The sequence below is a fragment of the Passer domesticus genome, chromosome 1 (genome assembly GCF_036417665.1).
Source record: "Passer domesticus isolate bPasDom1 chromosome 1, bPasDom1.hap1, whole genome shotgun sequence".
NCBI classification, from domain to species: domain Eukaryota; kingdom Metazoa; phylum Chordata; class Aves; order Passeriformes; family Passeridae; genus Passer; species Passer domesticus.
The window spans coordinates 9,909,985-9,932,061 of NC_087474.1; the positions used below are offsets into that span (position 1 = coordinate 9,909,985).

The 22,077-nt window shown below is 42.7% G+C and overlaps 1 protein-coding gene across 2 annotated transcripts in view; it reads right to left on the bottom strand.

Annotated features, from left to right (window-relative positions):
• The window catches only part of ADARB2 (adenosine deaminase RNA specific B2 (inactive)), a 304,122-nt gene that overhangs the window by 18,531 nt on the left and 263,514 nt on the right, over positions 1 to 22,077 (bottom strand). For both annotated transcript variants that reach the window (XM_064390598.1, XM_064390666.1), the window contains exons 6-7: positions 18,077 to 18,228; positions 2,205 to 2,373 (exon numbers count right to left, since the gene is read on the bottom strand). In XM_064390598.1, coding sequence (XP_064246668.1) covers positions 2,205 to 2,373; positions 18,077 to 18,228 — 321 coding nt within the window. The remainder of the gene's footprint in view (positions 1 to 2,204; positions 2,374 to 18,076; positions 18,229 to 22,077) is intronic.

The window sequence follows — 22,077 nt, forward strand, 5'->3', positions numbered from 1 at the left end:
AAATCCAAAGCATACAAGCGAGATTTTTTTTGTCAAATCTTGCTTATACAAACATGAATTTCAGCTTCAGAGATCTCTTTTCTTCTCACTGCAAGACAAGTTCTGATAATGTGCAACCATTTTCCTGCATCCTGCAGACATTTAAAGAGTCAGCTACCTATGTGGTAGGGCAAATATTTGCAGTTTGAAATGATGTATGGTCACCACCCACTGATCTCTGCAGTGGGGCAGGGGTGGGAAAGGCCCTCAGAGAGAAATCTCCTTTTCCACTAAACTCCTTTCCTGCCTCTGGTCTCTTTGACCAGAGGAGAAGAGGGCAGAAAACAGTTCTACATGTGCTGAAACAAAGGACAGGTGAAGAAACCTTTGATTTCTCCCCCTGGCACATGGGGATAATAATGACTAAAAATTATCATAGATGGCATTTAATGTGGTAAACTGAAATTTGGGATAAAGTAGTATAATGCAGACTTTCTCAGCCTCTTTTTAACTGTAACATATATTGTTGAAAGCAGGGAATAATGATTGCTGTTTTTTTTTTTAACCTATAAAAATCCCAAGCTCATTTGAATTAAATTGAAAATAAAGAATAAAAATAAAATAATAAAAAGTGCAGTTTTTCTTACGATATTGAAATAATACTGTCAATGATGAGAGCTGCAATTTTTTTTTATCTTGGAAAAAATTTGTGGTAGATTCTTCTGTTCTTAAAAGACTTCAATGCTGTTTAGATGTGTGTCAATAATGAAAGAATTCACTCAAAGTGCTTAGCAGATGTGCTTGGAGAAAACCCAGTTCCTGAGACTGTGCATTATTGTCAACATCCCCATCAACAGGAAATGTAATAGTGTGTGCAAAGCTGATATTTAATTCACTGGTTAATGACATTAAAAACTACAGAAAATGCAATTTTTCTATTCTTGAACTTAAAATTGTTTAGTTTTTTGAGTCCGTATGAGTCTGAATTTGGAAAACCCAACTGCATCTACACACACTGGAGGAAATCCACTGAACACAGGTTGGGTTTTCTGTTATCTGCTTATGAGTAAATGAAAACATTTACAGCAGAATTTGCTCTTTATCCTTCATGCAAGCACAACAGTTGTGATGATTATGCTTAGCAGAGGGTGGATTTTGTAAGTCTGGTAGTATTTCCATTTGCTGGTTCCCTTCTACATTTTTGTGACAAAGTGGCAGGCTTTGCTAATTAGACTAATTTAGCTTTGGTAGGTCATCCAATTAAAGCTAAGGGCAGAATTTATGCATTTGGATTAAACAAAATTTCTATGATTTTTATTGAAAGATAATGTCTATGTTAGCCTTTAATCATTTGGCCAAATTTTGACTGATGTAATTTAACTGAGTTCTTAGGCATGATATTCTAGTGGAGAATTTGATCATAGCATTTATGTTTTTTATAGCTATAATGTGATTTATTTTATATGTAGAACTGCATCTATATATAATGTACATTTTATATATATATATACACACACACATATATATGTATAAATTATAAAGATAAATATACATACATGTATAGATATATACTAATAGTGCAATAACTGTGCAACCAAGCACACACATTTTGATTTGGATTGTATAAGCCATCACTTGCTATTAGTTGACACCCTAAACTGAGAATGGAGAATGTATTTACATTTTATTTGTCACCAGGGAATAATTATGAAATATTTATTACATGGAAATTATTCTACATAAATATATATTGTATTTATAGGGCATAGCAGAAACCCACAGAGGGGACTGTGACATCACTTCAAGACATTCAAAATCGTAGAAATATTCCTGGTGGCTTTTAGGGCACTTTATTCAATTTGGTGCAGATGAGATAAGTTTATCTGTAAGATAGTTGGTTTGCAAGTTTTGGGGTAAATGATCCAAGAACAGCGAAGTGGATGTATTTTATTTGCACAGTGAAATTCTGTTGGCAAAAAAACCTGCAAAGACAGTTTATTTTTTTGTCACACTGCAATAAGCATCTAACGACCCACAGAGAATTTGGGAAAACGTCCCATTTACATTCCCTCCTATTTATATGCTCTGCTTTTGCGTACAAAGGAGATCTTTGTTTCTGCAGGGCTGGTCAGCACCTGCCGGCTGCTTCCCACTGGCCACCACAATCCTCTGTGGCACCGAGCTTCCCCGTGCAGAGACTTTTGCCACGTGCACCCATCACGTACCTGGCGATTTTGTCGGTGCAGGACATGGTGATGAGCTGCTCTCCCAGCAGCACGCCGTCCCACGTCTGCGCTGCGTTGTGGCACCGCACCGGGATGGTGCCTTCGCCAGACTCGATCTTTGTCCGCAGGTGACCGCGGTATTTCCTCACTATGTGCTTGCTGCTGTTCACTGGGCAAAGTAAACACAAGAATGGCAGTCATTGAGTGTTTTTTGAAAGGACGTGAGAGGCTGTGTTGATGCCATAGCTTGCATTTACAGTCCTTTAAATTGGATGCAAAAGTAGATGAGATAACAGCCCAAGAAAGCAGTGCAGTGCAAAAAGGAAGGAGCTTCTAGCATGGTTTTCTTTTCGCATCCATCAAAGCTTACACAAAGCACACACTGAGCTCATGTTTCCCTTCTATTTCCCTTATATATTTAAAAAGAAGAGAGGTGCTCTGTCTTTTTAAGAACCACCACAATTTCTCATTTGAGAATCGAGTTGTGATGGATGAATATTTGAAAAAGCTTGGTTCAATAAGTGTCATCAAAGACTCAGCTACATGATGCAGACCAGTCCAATGCTTTACTGTGATATTCAGTGACATTTCCTGAATAATTTCAGAAGTGAGGTTTTGAATTGTTATCATAACATTTCACTGAAAATATCTGAAAAGCTAGAGGTTTATACTCTGGATCAAAGGCAAATCAAAACTTGCTAGTTGTTCATTGCTGGCTGAAATTCCTCCTACAGTCTCCCTGAAGTGAGGTACTTTCCTGCCTTGTGTCATACCAAGATCTTTTATCACTTCTGTAATATTCCATATTTGAGTGCAAGGCAGCAGCCCCCGGGGTGGCACAGGGCAAGCAGCTAAAGCACTTGTCCTGAACCATGATGAACTGAGTCCTGCAGATATGCAGTACATACAGAAGATAATGATATTTCTAAAGAACTTCACCTTCATTATTATGAAAAGAGAAAAACTGAAGTTCATTATCAGAATCACTCTTAATGCTCTTTACACTGCTACTTTACCCCTGGGTATTTTGGCTGTAAAAGAACAAGAAGGAACAGCAAGGAAATCCTCGGGTCTGCTCACTCCTCACCCTCGGAGGGTTTCACTGGAGGTCACCTTCTCCCCGAAGCAGACCTTCCACAGTTTCCCTCTAGCCCAAAGGAAAATAATGGATGGCAGTACATGATGGCCTCTGCATTCAAGGAGAAGGAGTGTTGCTTTTACAGACATGAAGCTTTTGCCCACATTGCCAACTGTCCTGTGTATTTTTCCCATGCCAGCTCCTCATCTGGACCAGGAGGCTTCTGCTTGTGAAGCTGCTGCTCCTCAGTCCCCAGTGGGCTGTGGGGCTGAGTGCTTCTGCCACTGAGGGACACCAGTGTGCCAGAGGCTGTGGGGCTGGTGGTACCTCTGCTGTGAGCAGCTGGCTCTGTGCACATTCCCCAGGGCTGCTGGAAGCAATGGATTGAGTGGCTGCTGCCCGTGGGTGGTTTGCAAGAAGGGAGAGGAATAATAAATTGCTTCAGCCTATTGGGATTAGCAGAGGCAGCAAACACATGTAGAGCAGCAAAACCAGCTGTGACCTGCCAGCACACGGGCAGCAGGACACTCAGCAATCATTGCCTCTTCTCTTCATTCCTGCTTTCTTAGATTTAAGATGGGAGCATGTGTGTCAGCAGCAGGCTGGGACAGGTGTCAAATGGATTGCTTGGCCATGACCAAAACCAGTTTCCACCCAACCTCAATCTCCATCATATACAAAATATTGTTTGTAAATACTGTTACAGTAATGCTGCTACAGCATCTGAGTTTGGGGAAGAGTGGTTGTTGCACTGCCATCCCCTTCAGCAGCCACCTCATCCCAGCAGCAGGGGATGTGGAGGGTCCTTGTGCCCAGTTGTCAGCACCTCACAAATTACTGCAGTAATCACCTGACTTGGACTATTGTGGCTTTTCAAACTTGAATTGTGGGAGAAACGGGGAACAGCCAATAGAGAAATAAAAAAAATTGAATAAGCAAAAATGTGGAAGTCTCAGAAATGTCTCAGAATCCCTCTGTTCTCAAATTTTCTCGTTGTGCTAACACTGTCAGGAAACCATTTACATGACCATGTGTGCTGATCCATTGCACATCCCTCTTGCCTGGGATGCTAAGTGCAGCATCATTCAGAGGATGCTCTTTGGACTGCATTAGCCATCTGGGATCTGGCCCATATTTTTACTGGGACTCTGAGAGGAAACATTTTTTAAAAACCTGAAACAGTGGTGAGCAGCATTTTTTATAATTAAACCACAGAGTCGTGGGAAAGTTACCATGACATTTGGACAACAAAAGTAGAAAATGATCACTTCTACTTAGGAAACACATCTAGCTGAACAACAGTGAGAAATGTCTACCAAAACTACTTTGCCTTTGTCTGCACATACTGAGAACTGATGGCACAGCAGAGCAAGATCTCTGCCAAGGAAGCAGTGAAGAGTGACTCAAGAGGCTATTGCTGTTTCAGCTGGTGGAAAAAGTAACTTTAAGCACACCAGTTCTCTTTTCCTAAGCTTTCCCACAAGTATAATGAAGATAATGATGCTTCCTTCTTATGCAAATTCATTTAAGGTACTGCTTAACAACTATTATGAAAAATAGATGCAATCCTTCCAGGAAAGATCTACCACTGGGGTCCATGTGCTGGAAATCCCTCAAGACAAAATGATTTTTTACTGTTTCCTTCTCCAACTTTTAAGAAAAATAATTTCTCTTGTTACACTTTCCCCCTTTCCCATCTCTGTTGATTCTCCACTCTTTCTCAGCTCCTGCCCTGAGCCTCCCCTGTAGGTGCCTTGATCTCCTGGATTACTCCCTTATTCAAGCAATTCAGTGTGTTGATACATCCACATTTCCCATATATGCAAAGACACATGTAACTGCCAGGGAATTTTAGTGACTGCAGGATAAGATGATCAGCCCAACATTTATGTGGCTTTGATTTCAGTACATAAATGTTCCCTCAGTGAGGGGCAAAGCATCCCACAATATGCTGACAAAGATAAAGAGTGAGCTTGTGGGAAAAAAGAGCAGCAGGATTGCAAACAGCTGTTGAGCAGTTGGGGAATTTAAAGCGGTCAGAAATTTTTGGGGAGAGGGATATAAAAGACTTTTGTGACTTTTGAGGGGTCTGTTTATTTATCATTTGTCTGTCTGATCTTCCCAGGACTGCAGGAAGTACAAAGGCCAAAGCACTCTACAACTGGTTGCTCTCACAGCATCTCAGCCCTGGACTGCAAGTGCCAGAAACTGAACAATAAAGTTTCTAAGAAGCACTTGAGGTGTGCAAGTGCACTGATAGTCTCAGTTCCTGAATGCTCATATTGGCTCAGCCATGTGTCCAGCTTTGCTCGCTGTCCCTGCGCCCTGCCCAGGCTGCAGCAGAGCAGCCAGCGCTGGCTGATAGGATTCAGGCATTTGTGGCCACTGTACACTCACCCCAGGACACACTCCCACAGCTCTGATAAGGGCTTTTAGCTGCTCAACTGCTATTAAATTCAATGAATAGGGTGTGACTCAAACCTCGAGCCGTGCTGCCTGTCTCAGGCTGCTCACATTGCCGGGGTGGTTGGGACACATGCTCCAAAGGTTCATCGGTGGCATTTGTATAAAATACTAATAACCCAGAGCTCTGAATGCTTTCAGATTGCCAATGATTAAATAAATCCAAATCTGCAACTGGAACACACTGAGTTCTTTTTTAGCATGTCATTAAGCAGCACTGGAAGATATAACCAAAGGAAGAGATGAGTCTCTGTGAGTTTTGCACTGAAGCTGCAGACAGACTCCAGCACTAAGCTGCTTGTTAGCAGTAAAAAAACACTTGGTCCACTTGCTGGCACAGCCTCCTATGGATCATTTTAACGCAGTCACAGAAATATATTTATTTATGCATCTTAAAGTCACCAACTACAGCCTACTGCTGCTCTGCTGTTAAGTATGATCAAAACATCAGTAACTATAAGCATTTCTGATCTTCGCTGTGCTGGTTCTCCAACTGCTTAATCTGAGCTAATTGCAGGGGAGAAGGCGTCTGTGGATGCCACTTCAACCAGAACAAAATGTCAATTCAAACCAGAATTGGAAAGGACAAATTAAAAAATCATTTGGAGTGGATTTATGATGTGTGCTACACTCAGATGTGGAAATTACTCCTGAGAGTTCCTAAAATAAAAAGGTGGTGGATTAATTACTGGATTAGAAATGTACACAGACAGGTGCCTCGTATTTAAAATTAGTGAAAACCTCTGATTTGAAGCCTCACCCCTTATTTGCATATTTGCTCCAGGACCAGTTCTAGCTCATATGGTAATGAAAAAAGCCACTCCATATTTATTATTTAGTTAAAGAGTGAAGAGGAAATGGACGGTGATTAAACAGAGTCACACAAGTAAGGATCTGTCTGAAATTTTGCATGACTGCCTCAGAGGTTCATTTTCTGTTTCCCTGCTTCAGTGGAGGCTGTTCTCTCTTCAGGAAAGCAGAAATAGAAGAGCCTATCTTGCATTTTTTTCAGTGCTGGACTCTCCCCTCCTCAGCATGGTTTATAAAGCTTCCTTAGAGCAGTGTGAGACAAAGGGGTGGAAAGAAGTCAAATGTTAACATTTGACTGCCTTTGTATTTTGATGGTTATTAGAGATGCACTTTCCTTGACCAGATCCTGACTAAATGTACAACATTACTATTTCTGGAAGTGTTGAAGTGAGAATCACAGCACAGTGAACACTTTGGCTGTGTCTGCTCTGCTGGGCAGAGTGGCTGGTCAGATAAATCCCTGCTGCACTGGGCTTTGGTGACCAGCACAGAGCCAGGCTGAAATCCCACGGGCCAGCTTTGGAAAACAAGAAACTTTGGGACTATTCTGAAATAAGTCTGAATTTGTGAAAATAATGGTCTACAGAGCTGCTCCTGCAGTGACTTCAGGAATATGTCACTACCAGAAAGGAACAAAAGACTCTGTCTTGTACAGGTTAATCACAATAAAAGCATGTTGAGATGAATCCTTAAAAGTCAAAATATGACTTTTAAATATAGGCCATGAGGGATATTTCATCTGAAGGCAATCCTAGGAGATATTGTCTTGCTCCCAGAGCCATGTGGCACCCAGCACGTTGTAGCAGATTTCAGTTCAGATCTATGGTTTGGATTAACATTTATATACAAAAAACCATTAACACTTATATACAAACAAAAATATGAATATGTAATTTACATGACAATGTTACAAACCTGGGACACCTACAATTTTTGGAACTGAAATTAACACTGGAGATTGAACTTTACTTTTTCTCTTCTCTCTGCCTCTTTCTTGGCTGAAATACTGTCTTTGGACAGTAGTCCCTAGCCTGACAGAATCTATGACCTGATAAATGATGTTCCTTTTGGCATATTATTCTTTCTTCTTTTCACTAACCTTCAAATAACAATTTTCATTCTTTCTACTTCTTCCACAATTTGTCATCTGCCAATATTTTCTAGTGATGCACTGACAAGGTGTGATAGCAAAGTCAGTTTGCCTATCCATAGATTATCAATATGTGGCATTTAAGCCAGAAGAAGCAGTGAAGAGAAAACTTCAAGTTTGAATCCACAAGAACAGAAAGGAAATGACTCAATTATTTTTCTTTATCTGTTTTAAGTAGGTATTAATTAAGTTATTATTTTTTGATTGAATTGTAATGTTAGAGACAGTAACTGTAGGAAGGGTGTAAGAATGGTATTCCAGCATATTAAAGTTTATCAGTGAATGTTTTAATGAAAACTTTTCATTTTGGTCCATCAAAATGCTTCCATGTGTGATTACTGAGGGGAAAAAATTCATCTGTTCAGATAACATAGCACTTTTACAATGGGCTTTTATTATTTTTGTAGGTTAATATGAAATTTATTGAACGCTTATCGTAGGGAGAGGTGCCAAAATACCTTCACTGAACCTATGCTAGAGCAGAATATGACACTCTAACACATGAAATCCATTTTACCATCAGACTAACTTCTAAGTAAGCCTGGACTCTCAGCAGGCTTTAATACCCTGAGAGGAAAAAAAAATCTGAGAGAAATAGCTCAAAGCCTACAAACAAGCTTTCTCTAATGTCTGTCTTCGAGGAAAGCCTGGGATCAAAATGTGAGTAACTAGCTAAAACTCACTTTAAAACAATTTGCTGGCAGCAAAGTCATACACAGCTTCCTCTGAGAGTTATAAATGACTGTTCCAGGCAAGGAGGAATGAGCAGTACTGGGTCAGGTGTCAGGGAAATTCTTTGTGCCACCTACAAACAGAGCTGTGGACTCCAGCCTGCTCTGGAGTAGGAAAGCATTAATATGTTGAAGCCAAAAGTACAAGACTTATCAGAGGGATTAAGATTCTGTGCATGTGGCAATCAAGGAAAATACAACTCAAACACTTCAAGATTATTATTTTTAATTACTAATTGCTCCTCTTGTGTAAAATCAGACATGCCCCGCCGTGGCTTTGAAAGTGCAGCTGCTCCCACAGAGCAAAGTCTGAGATCTGGCAAAGGGCTGAGAACTCTCTGAGGGGAGAAGAGAGATATCTGTGAACTCTCTGAGGAGGACTTCTGCCTCTGCAGTCCCCATCAGGTTTGCCACCAGGCAGAGAGGGCTGCTAGCTGGTCTCCAGCAAGACACAGCTCAGCTTTGACAGTGGGCAGAGATGCTGCTTGTTCCCAGGTCAGCAGCTGACCAAAGCCAGGGGAGAGTGGGACCAGGGGGGACCAGCTCTTCACCCATGCCCTGAGCTGTGCATCATTGTATCTTTCACTCTCATTAACTCTTTTCCGTAATGAAAAACGTTTTCTCTTAAAGCTAGGCTTTATCTTTTAAATATACTTTATGTGAAAAATATATCAACATCACTGGAATTGCCTGTTTGGTGACAATTCTCTCTCCTGCCATGTTTTAATCAAGAAGTTTACACAAACATAAAGAGAATGTGTTAATCATCATAACCCTCTTTCTTTTGTCAACAAAATATGCTGTTATTCATGTGGCTTTGGGATTCTGTCGCAGTTGGGAAATCGAAATCTTCAAAGATTATTTAAGGAAAATATTGTGGAAGAAGTCAGCAAAATATGAAAACAGAAAATGAATCCCATGAGACAGAAATAGGAGCAATCTGTCAATAATGGCAACAGATTTTCAGCCACACTGTGGTTGGTTTGAGTCTAGAGAGGCTGTGGTTCCTGGTGCACCACCAGATATATTCTAATTCAGCTTCTGGAGCTCTGGAGTCCTATGGTCTTTGGCTGAAGAAATTAAGTCTTGATCACCAGAAAGTGGTTCCTGTCAGCCTTAAAAATCTGTGGATTAAAGTTGTTAAATTACTCTGAATAATTTTACAGTAGTGCATAGAACATAGAGTGTTTTCCATTTTAGTATTCTGCTCTCAGCACTAACTACCCTTTCTTAGAGCTGTGATTGCTGGGTCCCTTTTATTCCTATTTTACAGGTATAGAAATAGAAATTACCAGAGTGAGGTGAGTTGCCCCAGTCTGGCTAGAGAAGGCAGCTTGAAGGACCATGGTAAGAATTTAATTGTTTGCTACTCACACAGATGTCTTCAGATTTCTCTCCTGACTCTAACAAACTCCTAGAAGCCTAAGGACTTCCAGAAGTCCCACAAAGATCTTAACTGGACCTGGAGCTGTCTGGTAAGCTTCCTAAAACTCAGCTTATGAATTTTATTTGTAATTCCCACTCAGTGGAAGGGCAAATTAGACTAAATTAGACCTGAGTGGGTGTAGTTTTCACCCACAGAGATTTTTCCCAACAATGGTTTGGTATTTTCCACCCAAAAAATCTGTGCCTTACTTAGGTGCATATCTATGGGATGTTGGGGTGGAATGGATGTTGGGATGTCCAGGAGCAGGTGGTCCCTTTTTCCTGCTGCAGAGGGCTTTGGAGACACCACCATTCCTTGGGCTGGACAAATCTGGGGACAAGTAGCTTTTCTTGGTGAAATTTTCTACTGCTGTTCTGAAAACTTCTCAGGCATGGTCTTTTGCTGATTAATGTAGCCTTTTTATCACATCTGAACATTGCATCCAAATGCAGTGTTTTACAAAGCAGCAAAAGCCATAACAAAGCAGAATCAATAAATACAGTGCAATGCCCTTTGGCAATTCAAGCATTCTGTTAAAATTAGAATCTGATTATAGCTGGAAACCTGTTTTCCTCAATCTTAACAAACACATTTTGCTTTACATGAAAGCTTTTCAAAGCTGTGGCCAATGCTGGCTCTGAGCAATCTATAGTTTTCAGCATATTCTTTCTCTTTTCCTGGATAGACACACACTGCACTGACACATACTTCTAAAAATCTTATTTTCTACTTTAAACTCCCCCTGAAACAACAAAACTCAAATAAGCAAAAGCAGCCAAGAATATCACAAGGAGAAGGAATTGGGACATTTTCAATGCATTGTCAAAGGCAGAGTTTTCTCATGATGTGTCAGTTCTGACAAAGTTTTAAAACAGAGAGTTAAAAAAGGGAGCTGTCTAGCTCAGCTGAGAGGGAATTCACTGATCCAGGACTTGAGAGACACAGAACAAAGTTTTCATTTGATTCTAAGTGGCCTTGAATGAAAAAGCCTACCCTGAACTGGGCATGGGAGGAAATGAAACGGGGTTTTCCTACCCCTTGTTACTGATGACCAGGAGATATGAGAAATATAAGATGTGATCCCAGTTTCACACAACAGTTTTCTTTTAAATTTTGCCTGAAAGGTTTTGAATTTTTTCCAGCCAGTCAGTTCTTTGAAACCTAAAATTTGTCCATGAAGTGAAGCTGTTATTCACCAGTCAGCTTTAGCAAAACTTCACTAAGAACCTAACTACCCAGGCTGGTGGAGATTAATAATGGAATATAAAGCAACAGCAAACTTGTACAGGTTGATTAATTGTACTGAAAGCTTCAGGACTCCAATGAAGTGAAATGAGAGCCTCTTTCCAAGGTGCATCCTGGGGTCCAGCAGATAATACCAACAATAAAACGGTGAGTGCTTTCACAGCTCTCCTAAGCCTGGACACCACTCGTTTCTCTGGCAGGTTTAGGGGCTAGAACTGACCTTTGGGATTGGCAAAAGGTTTAGCATGACAGTCATGTACGGCATCCGACCTCTCCTTTGGGTTACCAAAAGTGATGGGATTTCCAGAACATGTGAACCAAATATTTGCAGACCCTCTGGCACTGCTGCTCCATCTGAGCATCAAGAAGCAGCAGCTGCTGGTGCTGCTGCAGCTTTTTCCTCAGGTGGCTTCAGAAGGGCTCAGGAATCACAGCAAAGGGCTTGGGCCAGTCACTGTCTCCATTCTGGTACCCCTGACAGGAGTCTTTCCCCCCTTTTCCATTCTTTCCCTGCAGCCTTGGATGAGCAGAGAGTGAGTAGGAGAGGCTGGGGGAGGAAAAGCTTCTTGCAGCACTGGAGATGGCTCCAGCCAGAGCCTGCAGGTCCTGTGTGGGTGCTGAGTGTTGAAGAAGCAGAGGGGCTTCACTCATCCTGAGAGTTTCCCCACCCCTCACAGGCTTTATGTTGCTGTCTCTCGCCCACTTCCCCCTCACAGCTGAACATCACAGACCCACTCTCCCTCAAACTTTCCCATTCTGTCTCAAGGTCCCAGTGATTCCTTTCAACCACACTTTCTTCTGCTGAAATCCCCCTGCCCACCTTCCCCAGAAGAAGAAAGCTCTCCCACAGTGCCAGCATAGATTTATTTTAGATGCTGGAAAGAAATCTGTGAACTGTCTACACACAGCACCACTTCCAGACCTGAAAAGCCCTGAGCTAAATCAGACCACTGCTCAGACTGCAGTACTTGTGGGGACACTGGACCAGCACAGCTGGGCTGGGCTCTGCTGCCATCCTGCCCATCCTGCTCAGGAGCACACTGCACCTCTGCTCCAGCCATGGGTGAAGTGTGCAAGTGAAGGTGAGAATTAACTAGAGGAACTGTCCTGTGGCCAAGCTTTCCCCACCAAGCTAACTTGAGTGAAAAAGTCACACTGAAACAGCATTTCAGCAGCCTGGGAAGATCAAGTTAGAAAACAGGGCAATTACATACAACCCTAGTGTCAGCAAACAGTCCTGAGCAGGGACACAAGCTCCTTGGCAGCCCAGCCTCTAGACAGCTGCAGAAAGTTGCTGCATTTCCTCTTTGTTACTTTGGTAAACTGAGGCTGGGTCAGTGGCACAAGCAGGAGGGGCCATCACTTCCATGGAACATGACATCAAAGGGGCCTGACAAAGGGTGCTGTGCTCACACCTGAACCCAAACCTTTTGGATAAGATCCAGTCCAGTCTTAATAAAATGAAAGGACAATTTCCTTCCACCTTCCTTAATACTAATTCCCTAGCCTGTGAAGTAATGCAAGAGCCTCTTGCTGTATCTGCAATTTCTGCAGCATCCTTTATATGACAAAGCAATCTGGGCTGACCACAATAGCTCATCCAGTGCTAGGATTATTTCTCCTGAGGCAGTATTCAGCACTACAGCCCACTGTGGTGTGTGCATTTTTTTAGTTTCCTGTTACTTCTGGGCATGGTTCTGTATGATAATTTTTTTCTGAGATCCCCCAAGGTATTGTTCTGCTCAGTCATATGAAAAATAGGAAAATAATGCACCTTCATCCCAGTTCCACAGATGGGCCATTCATCAGCATAAAATCAACTTTACAGCCTTAGGAGGAAGCTGCTCCATGCACCAAACAGCTGTGAGTTTCCAAGCTGGTTTCCCAAGCTGCATCAGGCCAGCAGCTGTGACAGAGAGATGTGATACCTGGGGGCACTTGTGTAATGGAAACAAAAAATAGTGCCCATGCCCAAGGGGTGACCTATGGTTATCCTCAATTTTTGTAATGGGAAAGTTTATCACTATGTTAGAACCTGAATTTTCTTGTAGTTCCAGATGTCTAATTTATTTTCAAAATTACTTAGATAGCTCTTCTTGAAGTGCTTTCCCCTTTTACCATCTATTTACAAGAACAGAATTTGTTCATTGAATCAAACATTGGATTGGCAAAAGGAAGGCAGAGATTTCTTCCCCATGCACATCCAGAAATGTTCACCAAACCCAATGGTTTGGGGAGTGATTCTAGCCCAGTTACTGCCATAAGCATCCTCATTGTATTTCCACACTATAACTCCCTGAAGGATTGAATATTGACTTTTGGGGCTGAGGCTCTCATGCCAGTTTTAAGAGATCATCAGACTCCTTAGAGGGTCTCTGTGTGGATCTGGCCTTCTCCAGCCAGTCTGCTCAGGATATGACTTTCAGGGGTCTGGTTTTGGGATGACAAATCCTGTGTCAGCCCCATCTGAACACAGAATGCTGAGATACTGCTGTGAGCAGGACACTCCTTCACAGCAGCCCTGGATTTGGGGGTGAACAGAGCACTTTTTTCTGAGAATGGAATGTAAAATCCAGCAGCCAGAATCACAAGCAGGGAAAGCACAGGTCTGCCCAGTGAAAGAACACTTGAAGTAGAAAGCACAAATGTGTCTTCCTGGGTACTCTTCAGTTCCCCAAGTCTCTGAAAACTGCAGTGCACATCTTCTCATCACATCACCTACCAAGGCAATGATGTGGCTCACGTGGCTGCAAGCGGGTCCTGCTTAGATGAGAGTTCTGTCAAATGTGTGTGCATGAGAGCTCCAGCACAGCTGTAGGTTAATAGACAAGCAGGAGAAAAACCCCATGTGGAGCAGATGCAATGGTGTGTTTCAGACCTAAAGGAAGTGTGGGATAAAACAGGAGCTGGGCTATCAGGGAGTCAATGGCACAAGGCAATACAGCATGTTAGCAAGAGATAGAAAAGCAGCCCAGGGGAGAAGAACTGATGCAAGCCCTGGGGCAGATTCTGTTTGTCTCTTTGGTGATCCATGTAGTGAAAAAGAGAGAGCACATCTCTAGAAAAAATATGGACAATGAGGTAAAATACTGACAGGGAAGGAGAGTGGGGGAAGTAGAAGATTCTGTTTAGCTCAAATTTTCAAGCAATTCATTTTGCTTTTAAAGAGACTTAAAAAAAAAAAAGAAAAAAAGCCAATGAGTCAGGAAGCACTAAATTAGCTAGGATGGTGCTGTGGCAAATCAAGGGCTTGATTATTCTGTGGTTTGCCCTAGATTTAGGAAAAAGTGCAAAATATGCAACAAATACTACAGGGGGAGCTGCCCCCGGGGCTCCACTTCATGAGCAGGAGTGTGTGTGCCACAATGGGAAACAGCAGCTCCCTTAGGCCCCTCAGGAAACCCACTGTGACTTGATGCTGTGTTCCTGTCCTTGGGAGAGCTCAGAAATCCAGGCACACCTGGCTGAGATGTACATGAAGGCAGAAGGCACCAGAAAGGGAGATGTCCCAGGCTCCCTGAGCTGCAGCACTGAACTGAAGGAGGGGAAGAAGCTGTGTGTGTGAAGGAGCAATGAGAGTTGTGAGGACACCAGGAACAAGCTGCCTTTTTGTCATAAAGCTGTGCCACAACCTTGAGGCTGACCTTGGAAAATGATGGAAAGGGTCTTGAGAAGGAGACTGACCAGAGAGGATGAGCCAGGACAAAACCATAAAAGCATCTGAAACCCCTGTGGCATTTCCCAGTCTCATATTCCTGCAACACCACTGACCCTGGCTGGTCTCCTCTCCTGTTCTCAGCTGCTCTGGCCTCTTTCCCCTCAGCCTCTTCCCCTGCTCTCAGACTGCACCTTCTTCCAAAGCTCTGACTTCACTTCCTGACCTACAGGCACCAAAAAAGAGTTAGAAAACTCCCCTCCCTGCTCAAAGCAGCCTGGTCCAGCTGATTTAGTCTCTATTTTAGAGCTGCCTAAGGATGTTATCAACAAACAAGCTTACCTCTGATTCAAGAAGACCATTTCTTCAAATTAAAGTACGATTTTATCTCCTTGTCCCTAATCTCTTGCTTTCCTGCATGAAGCTGGCATGGGTGTGGGCTGCCTGGACCTCTCCTCTGCATTGCAGCTCTCAGACTTTTACACACGCCACAAACTTGGTACTCTGCTCTATCCAGTAAGAAGTAAACTGGGTTTCAAAAGCATGCCAGCTTACGTCCTCCCTTACCAGAACAAAGCTCATAAGAAGGAAATGTGAGGCCTCCCTGAGGGTGCTGGAAAGACACGGTGGATAATAGGAAATTTTTGGAAGGAGATTTGAGAAGTGGATTTTACTCGCTCCCTGTATTGATAAAGGCTTATCATATTCCTTCTCAAAACCAGGAACCACATGGTGAGACAACGTTTTTAAATGTTAATGCATCTTTAGAGAATAATCAGTAATGTTTGATGGCTTGTGCTAGCTCTAGGAGAGGTCTCTTTGTTGTTTAAGAAATTAAACAACATTCATCTGGAGTTTCTTGTCATTATGGGATGAAAGAAAGGTTATTTCTTTAGAAAAAAAAAGAGGAAAGAGAAGATCTGGATGATAAACATTATAAAATACTTATCTTCCCAGATGTCTCTGGGATAATGTGAGCTGAGAGGAAATGCTTATCTCTCTGAAGGACAGCTTTGGGCAACATTGCTTTCTACACAGTGCTAAATTATTTTAAGAGCACAGGACAAAGGTAGAGGGATTTGTTTAAAAGAGTGAATTATGAGCCAGGTGTAGCATCTCTTCAGGTCCTGCTACTGAATCACTGTGTAACCTTGGCTAAGCCACACAGACCTTTCTGCCTCAGCTTCTGCTTGGGAAAATAATTGGTGTAATAGCCAACAGGAAAATTATTTTCATGATTATTGACAAGTTTACTGTCTGTGTCATGTACTGTGTGATTATATATTTTTAAACACAGCTCCTTGTGTATCTTATTATCTACAGAAGCATTCCTTCATTAGCTGGGAGATTTATCTGGTCTGTGAAGAAATCCATGAGCCAAGCAGGGTTCACCTGCAGGGCTGGGTTCAGCTGCATATAATCAGGCAGCATGGGCTGTCAGCTGCCCAAAGCACCGAGCTCCTCATGCCAAGAGCAGAATGCAGCCTGGACAGCCTCTTGAGAATGGACCACATTTCAAAAGTAATTACAGATTTTGGTGCTTCCAATTGTGATGTCAGCTAAGGGGTGCCCCAGGAAATCTGCCTTCTGGAAAACATGAGTGCCTTCAATGAAACATAAAGCCTTTTTAGATATCTCTTGATACACCGATACAGTGGGAGGCCAAAGATCACTATTGTTTTCTGATATTCATAAGAGCTCCCTTTTTACTTTTAATTTTGATTTAAGAAGATGCTATGTTTTTCATTTTGTTAACTCATCAGGAATTTGTTGATTTGATTTTGAATTTTAAGCATTTACTTCCTTTTGTTCATTTTATAAACCCTGCAGACACAATGCAGAAATCATGTCAGGTGAGGACCACATTTCATTCCTGCATAGGGGCATTCTGCTTCTTGCCCCAGCAATCTGCTGTTTCACATGTGAAAAAAAATTCTGTTCTGGACAGAATAATACTTAATCACTAATAAATAACTTATACAATTAAGAAATCACAAAGGAGTGAAACTACTGTCTGATGGATTTGCCTGTGAGGAAGTGAGGTCATTGTGTGACCTTGGGTGATTAATTTTAAATTCCCATATCTATGCTTCTTCCTCCACCCATTCTTTTGTCTTGCCTGCATCACATTCAAGTAGTCAAGGCAAGGACCATTTCTCATGATGTGCACATTTGGCAGCCAGTGCTATGGGCTTTGCAGCACTGTAAAATGCAGGTATGAGGAGCAGTAGCTGGAGATAAGAGAGTGCCTTGTGCATTGGATCATGGGGTGACAGGCATGTGGTAACAAGACACAGATCTCTGGGGTCCCCTGTCCCTTGCTGGGGGCATTCCATGTGGCTGGGCAGGGACAAAGCTGGTGCAGCGGGAAAGCAGCCAGGATGTGCCTCTGCCATGGCAGGGCAAGGACAGGGACAGGCATGTCTGGGGAGTGAATGAGATGAGAGTGCTGGGTCATGGTGGACATGGGATTTGTCATCATGGACAGCAAGCTCTGCAGGTCTGTTGGTGGCACACACTGACCCAAGGCCTGATTTGTTAATCTCATTTGCAGGATCACCTCTAGAGAAGAAATCCCTGGAAAATCATGTGTTTGCTTGAATGCCATGGGTATGGTTCCGGGGACTCTAAGGCTGACCTGGTGGACTCCAACAAACCCACCTGCCATGCAGGGACCATGCAGTATATTTGACATAGGCAGCATGGGTCAGAAGGATCCTTTCCACAAGGGTCTTGCCATTATTTGCTGCAAGTGCAGGTGATATTTGGAGAGAGTCTGATGAACAATCAACACTACACATGTGCTGTATCATATATTGTATCATATCAGTGCTCTACTTCAGACTCCAGCTGCTGCAGCCTGTGAAAATGCAACCATTCCACCCATATATGTATGGCTTGTGAACACTGAGAAGAGTCTATGTACCTCCAGTTAGAGCCCTGATTCTCTGGTCCAATCTCTGGCTGTGGCTTCAAGGGTTTTTTGATCACGGGAATGCTTTCCAAAACATTTACTTTTAGGAAATGCAGGGATGCATTCCCCAGCAGAGCCACAGAGCCCCAGGTGTGCAGAGCTGCCTCGCCCAGCTCTGGTTTTCCCTGCACACCTTCCCCAGCACACAGGACTGAGCACCAGCTGCACAGACAGACACACACCCTCTAAAACCTGTAGTGTTTTTGCTGTCAAGCGAAACCCTTTCTGCCAGCAAAGAAAGAGAGCAAGAAGGATCTTTAAAAAGAAAAAAAACAACCCCCCAAAAAAAAGACAAAAGGCACACAAAGGAGGAAAAGGAGAGGGAAGATTTTTCTCTTACAGTCGGTTGTGATTTCGTAGGGGGAGTTAAGGCGCGCGTCTCCGCAGGGTGAGGTGCTCACGTACAGATGGAACAGGATGTTCTCCCGCAGCCTGTAGCCTCCTTCTTTTAATCGCACGAAGATTGATCGCTCCCAGTCTTCTCGCCGTTTGCTAGGATCACAAAAGAGGTTCCAGGTCATTTGTTACATGCCAAATCAGAAACATTTCTGTGCTCTCTCTCTCTCCTTTTCTCCCTCTGCTTGTTTGTTTGTTTTTATTAGCACCCGGCATCATATATTTTGCCTAGTGACAGCAAAAGAAAAACAATGAGCTTCTCCAGGTGAAGAAATGTGTGAAGGAGGTCAAGACTGCCAAAGGGCTTTTGGATTGCTTGCCTAAGATACGTTCTAATGATAAAATGTGGATTTTTGAAGGGTAACTCTCCTTCCTTACATGCACGGATGCATAAACACTGATTTTAAAGTGGTTCTGGTGCATGAAAAAGGAGTTCTCTTGGGCTCTCATGTGAACACATCAACTCTGCTGATCACAATGCCTAGGCACATGTTTGAATCCCATTAACATCAATCACCACAGCTGAGATGTGTGTTCATATGCTCCACTGAAAAGGGCCTCTAACAAAGCACCCAAATTTTATGGTCACTGCCAGCCCTCCCTGCTCTGTTCCTCCATTCAACCAGAGCCACCTACATGTGCCCCACCTAGGCCAGCAAGGTCTTCTTGGTCACTTGGCATTTTTGGAAATCAGAAGAAACCTTAAGAAGGGCGGACAAAACTTGTGCAGTATTTTCTCAGCTGAGTTGAAAAAGACACTTATTGAGATGGAGCTTTTATCTTTGCAGTGGTTCAGCAGCTAGATGGGGATGCAGTGCACATATTCCATTAGCAACAGCTGCCCGGGAGGCCAAACCCTCCCAGCGCTGCCGTTTGCAGCAACAGCACAGCATTAAGGCTCTGCTGCTGTGCAGCTCCTCCCATGAGTTGCATTTGGGAAGATATGGGTGATTTCTCTGACAGACAGCTGCCTCTAACATGTGTGTTTGGGCGATGGTCACGATTATAATTTTGAAGGTGAAAATGTGATTAGTGAAATTGTGATGAGACTCCTTTCCCTCTGATGGCCTGGTCCTTCCCTCAAAAACTAAAGGTCTTTTTTGTGGAATATCTCTGAACAGAGCAGCACCTGCAGATGATTTTCCTAGGATGCTCTTAATAAGGCAGAATCCCACCCGTTTAATTCACTGCAGGACAGCCCATTAACCAAGGCGATTTCTGCCTGTTTCTCTGCCTCCTGACAGTGCAAACAGGGGTGCTTTTTACTCAGCCTTTGAGCGAGTCCTTGGCTTTCTTCCAAGCTGCCTCTGCCTGTTTTCTCCCAGTGCAGCCTCTGTGCTATTGAAGCTGTTTGGCTGTCACTCTTCCATGGTTTGGGTGTTTTGTCATTTCTTGATGCCAGGATGCGTTTGCTGTCAGGAGGAATTTACAGGCACATTAGCTCGCCTGTCAGGGACAGGGAGTCACACCGGCTGCCGAGCTGGGGCTGCCACATGCTGCTCCTTCATTTTCTGCTGGCTGTGGTGGAACTTCCCAACTGCACTAATTATATTATCGCCCTGATACAAGCCTCTGAAATAATAAAATCTCTGTAAGTCCTGCTGCTTGGACTTTAGAGCAATTGCAGGTAGTTCTAAATAATTCACTGCAAAATCAGCTGGGAGAATACAAAGCTGTGCAGTCCAAATGCCTGCTATTATTACATTAAATCTCACCAGAATGTGTGTGGGGGGGGCAGCTTACAGTGCTTGGAGACAGTTGCTATGTAGAGTTGGAGTAGTCATGCTTTGGGCTGGATTTCAAGGGTTCAGCTTCCGTCCTGTTTTCACTGGTCATTGTTTTTCACTGATTAACCTTGCTCTCTTACCTCTTCATGAGCACCAGCAAGGGTCTGTGGCCAGTGTGGCTGGCAGGTTGGATGATAGACAGCTGCTCTAAAAATAGTTGGCAGGGCTGGAGGGCAAGGCAGCTTGACTCTCTCCTCCAGCAGGCTGAGGTTCTTCATATCACATAGGGTCCTGACCTGCCTTTGGGATGGTTTTTTAGGAGCTGAACTCAAATATGAGGTTCATTCCTGTATTATGGCTGAATAGGATTCATAACAAAAATCAGGGAGTATTGTTGGAAAAAAGTTTGGGTTGCAACATCATCTGCCATGCCTTAGTAAAGATTATTGTGCATGGCATGTTTGGTGTAATTCAAAACCCACGGGGGACCCAGGGATCTGCTAAAAATGGTCCAGGTAAAGCATGAGATGCACTTCTGAAAAGTCACCTCCACTCCAGCACCAGTACCTTGTGCCTTGTCTCTGGGGCAGGTGACCTGTGAGAGGGAAGGTGACTTTGCAGCTGTTCTTTACAACATCCTTTGCACAGCCATACACAACCTGCACAAAGCAGTGGAGCCCACAGTGAGCCTGCAGATCCCATTCATTCAGGGGGTAGCATGAAAGCATCATTTCTGTGTACTGGCAGTGGCTAAAAGAGCAGAATTCATCCCTAAAACTTTGCCTGTTGCAAATTTCTGTGGGAGTTAGGATTTGAGGCTCATTCAAGTGGAACATTTAAGAACGTGCTAAATTCTAATCTTTTGCTTAAGTTCATTATTCAGCATAACACATGCCCATGTTTTGAGCTGACTTGAAGAAGATATTTTAGCACATGCTTATGGTTTAGTATATATGAAGCATTTTGGTGAAACAAAGTCTGACAAGAAGAGAAGCAGTTTTTTAGCACTTAAATGTATTTACAGGAAATTTCTAGTACTACATACAAGAGAGCATCCCAGAGAAACTAACAGCAGGCTTAGTAGATGTCTAACAGGCAGCTGATTTTCCTGGAAAAAGTAACTTAACTGGACTGGATTTAGACTATTCCTCATTTAACTGGACTGGATTAAGACTATTCCTTTTTCCTTTCCTGTATAAAATAAACAGTGGTTTTTATCTGACTTGCTGAAAGAACTTAACTTCTGGTAAAATCATCTCCCTGGCACCTGAAGGGTGCACTACAGTAGCAAGTCTGCTATGGTGTTGATTTATTTTAAGGATACTCTATTAATTTTGTTTTTCTTTAAAAAAGAAGGGTTCTATTTTCTTCTCTTCCCTATTGGCCAGTTGATATAAATAATATCACTGAAAATGATTTTCCTATCACCATTGCAAGAGAATCAGACTATCGAATTTGTGTGCTTTTTGATGGTGATTCTTAGAAAAAGATTCTTAAAAGGTCTTTCTTGTCCTTCTTTTGTACATCAGAAAATTTTCGTCTTCTCATCTTTTTCGTGAAAGTCTGGAGAACTGGAGGATTATGGTTGTCATAAAAATGAAATCTGGGAGGGCTAAGGGTTTTAATCACACTGGTTAGAAGCTGACAGGTTTTAGTTGTGCTTTTAGCTTTTATTTAACTCAAGCTCTAGACAATGAATTGTTGAAAGAAAGTTTCCTTTTGAAGTATTTGTCACTCTTGCTTCTTAGAGAGGATAAAGTTCCATTTCTGGAACTCTTTTCCAAGAAAAGTCAGGAAAGTCGCACCTCTAACATTTAGCAATAAGAAGAGAAGGGGAAAAGAAGCAATTTGCATATTGCTGCAGCATTGGCTTGTGGATGGAATTGTTCTGCAGCTTAAATATGTGAAGAAGTTGCCATATTATCTTTTTAGAGAAATGGAAAATAAATTTCCCCACCACCTGGCATTTTATCTCACCCCTAACAGATACCTGCTGAGCTCCACCTCAGAGATGCCCATCTCTCTCCACTGGTGATCAAAGGAGTCTGGGGGATCTGGGAAACACTTGGCTGCCAAGAAGTAAATTCAATTCAGTGAATCCCTGTCTCTTGGCCATTAATTTTATATCCTGGCCCTTGCTTTCTCCAACCTGCTTGCCCTTGTTCTTAGAAGCCTTATGTTACACTCGGCCAAGTGTGTGTTTTGCTTACACTGAGAT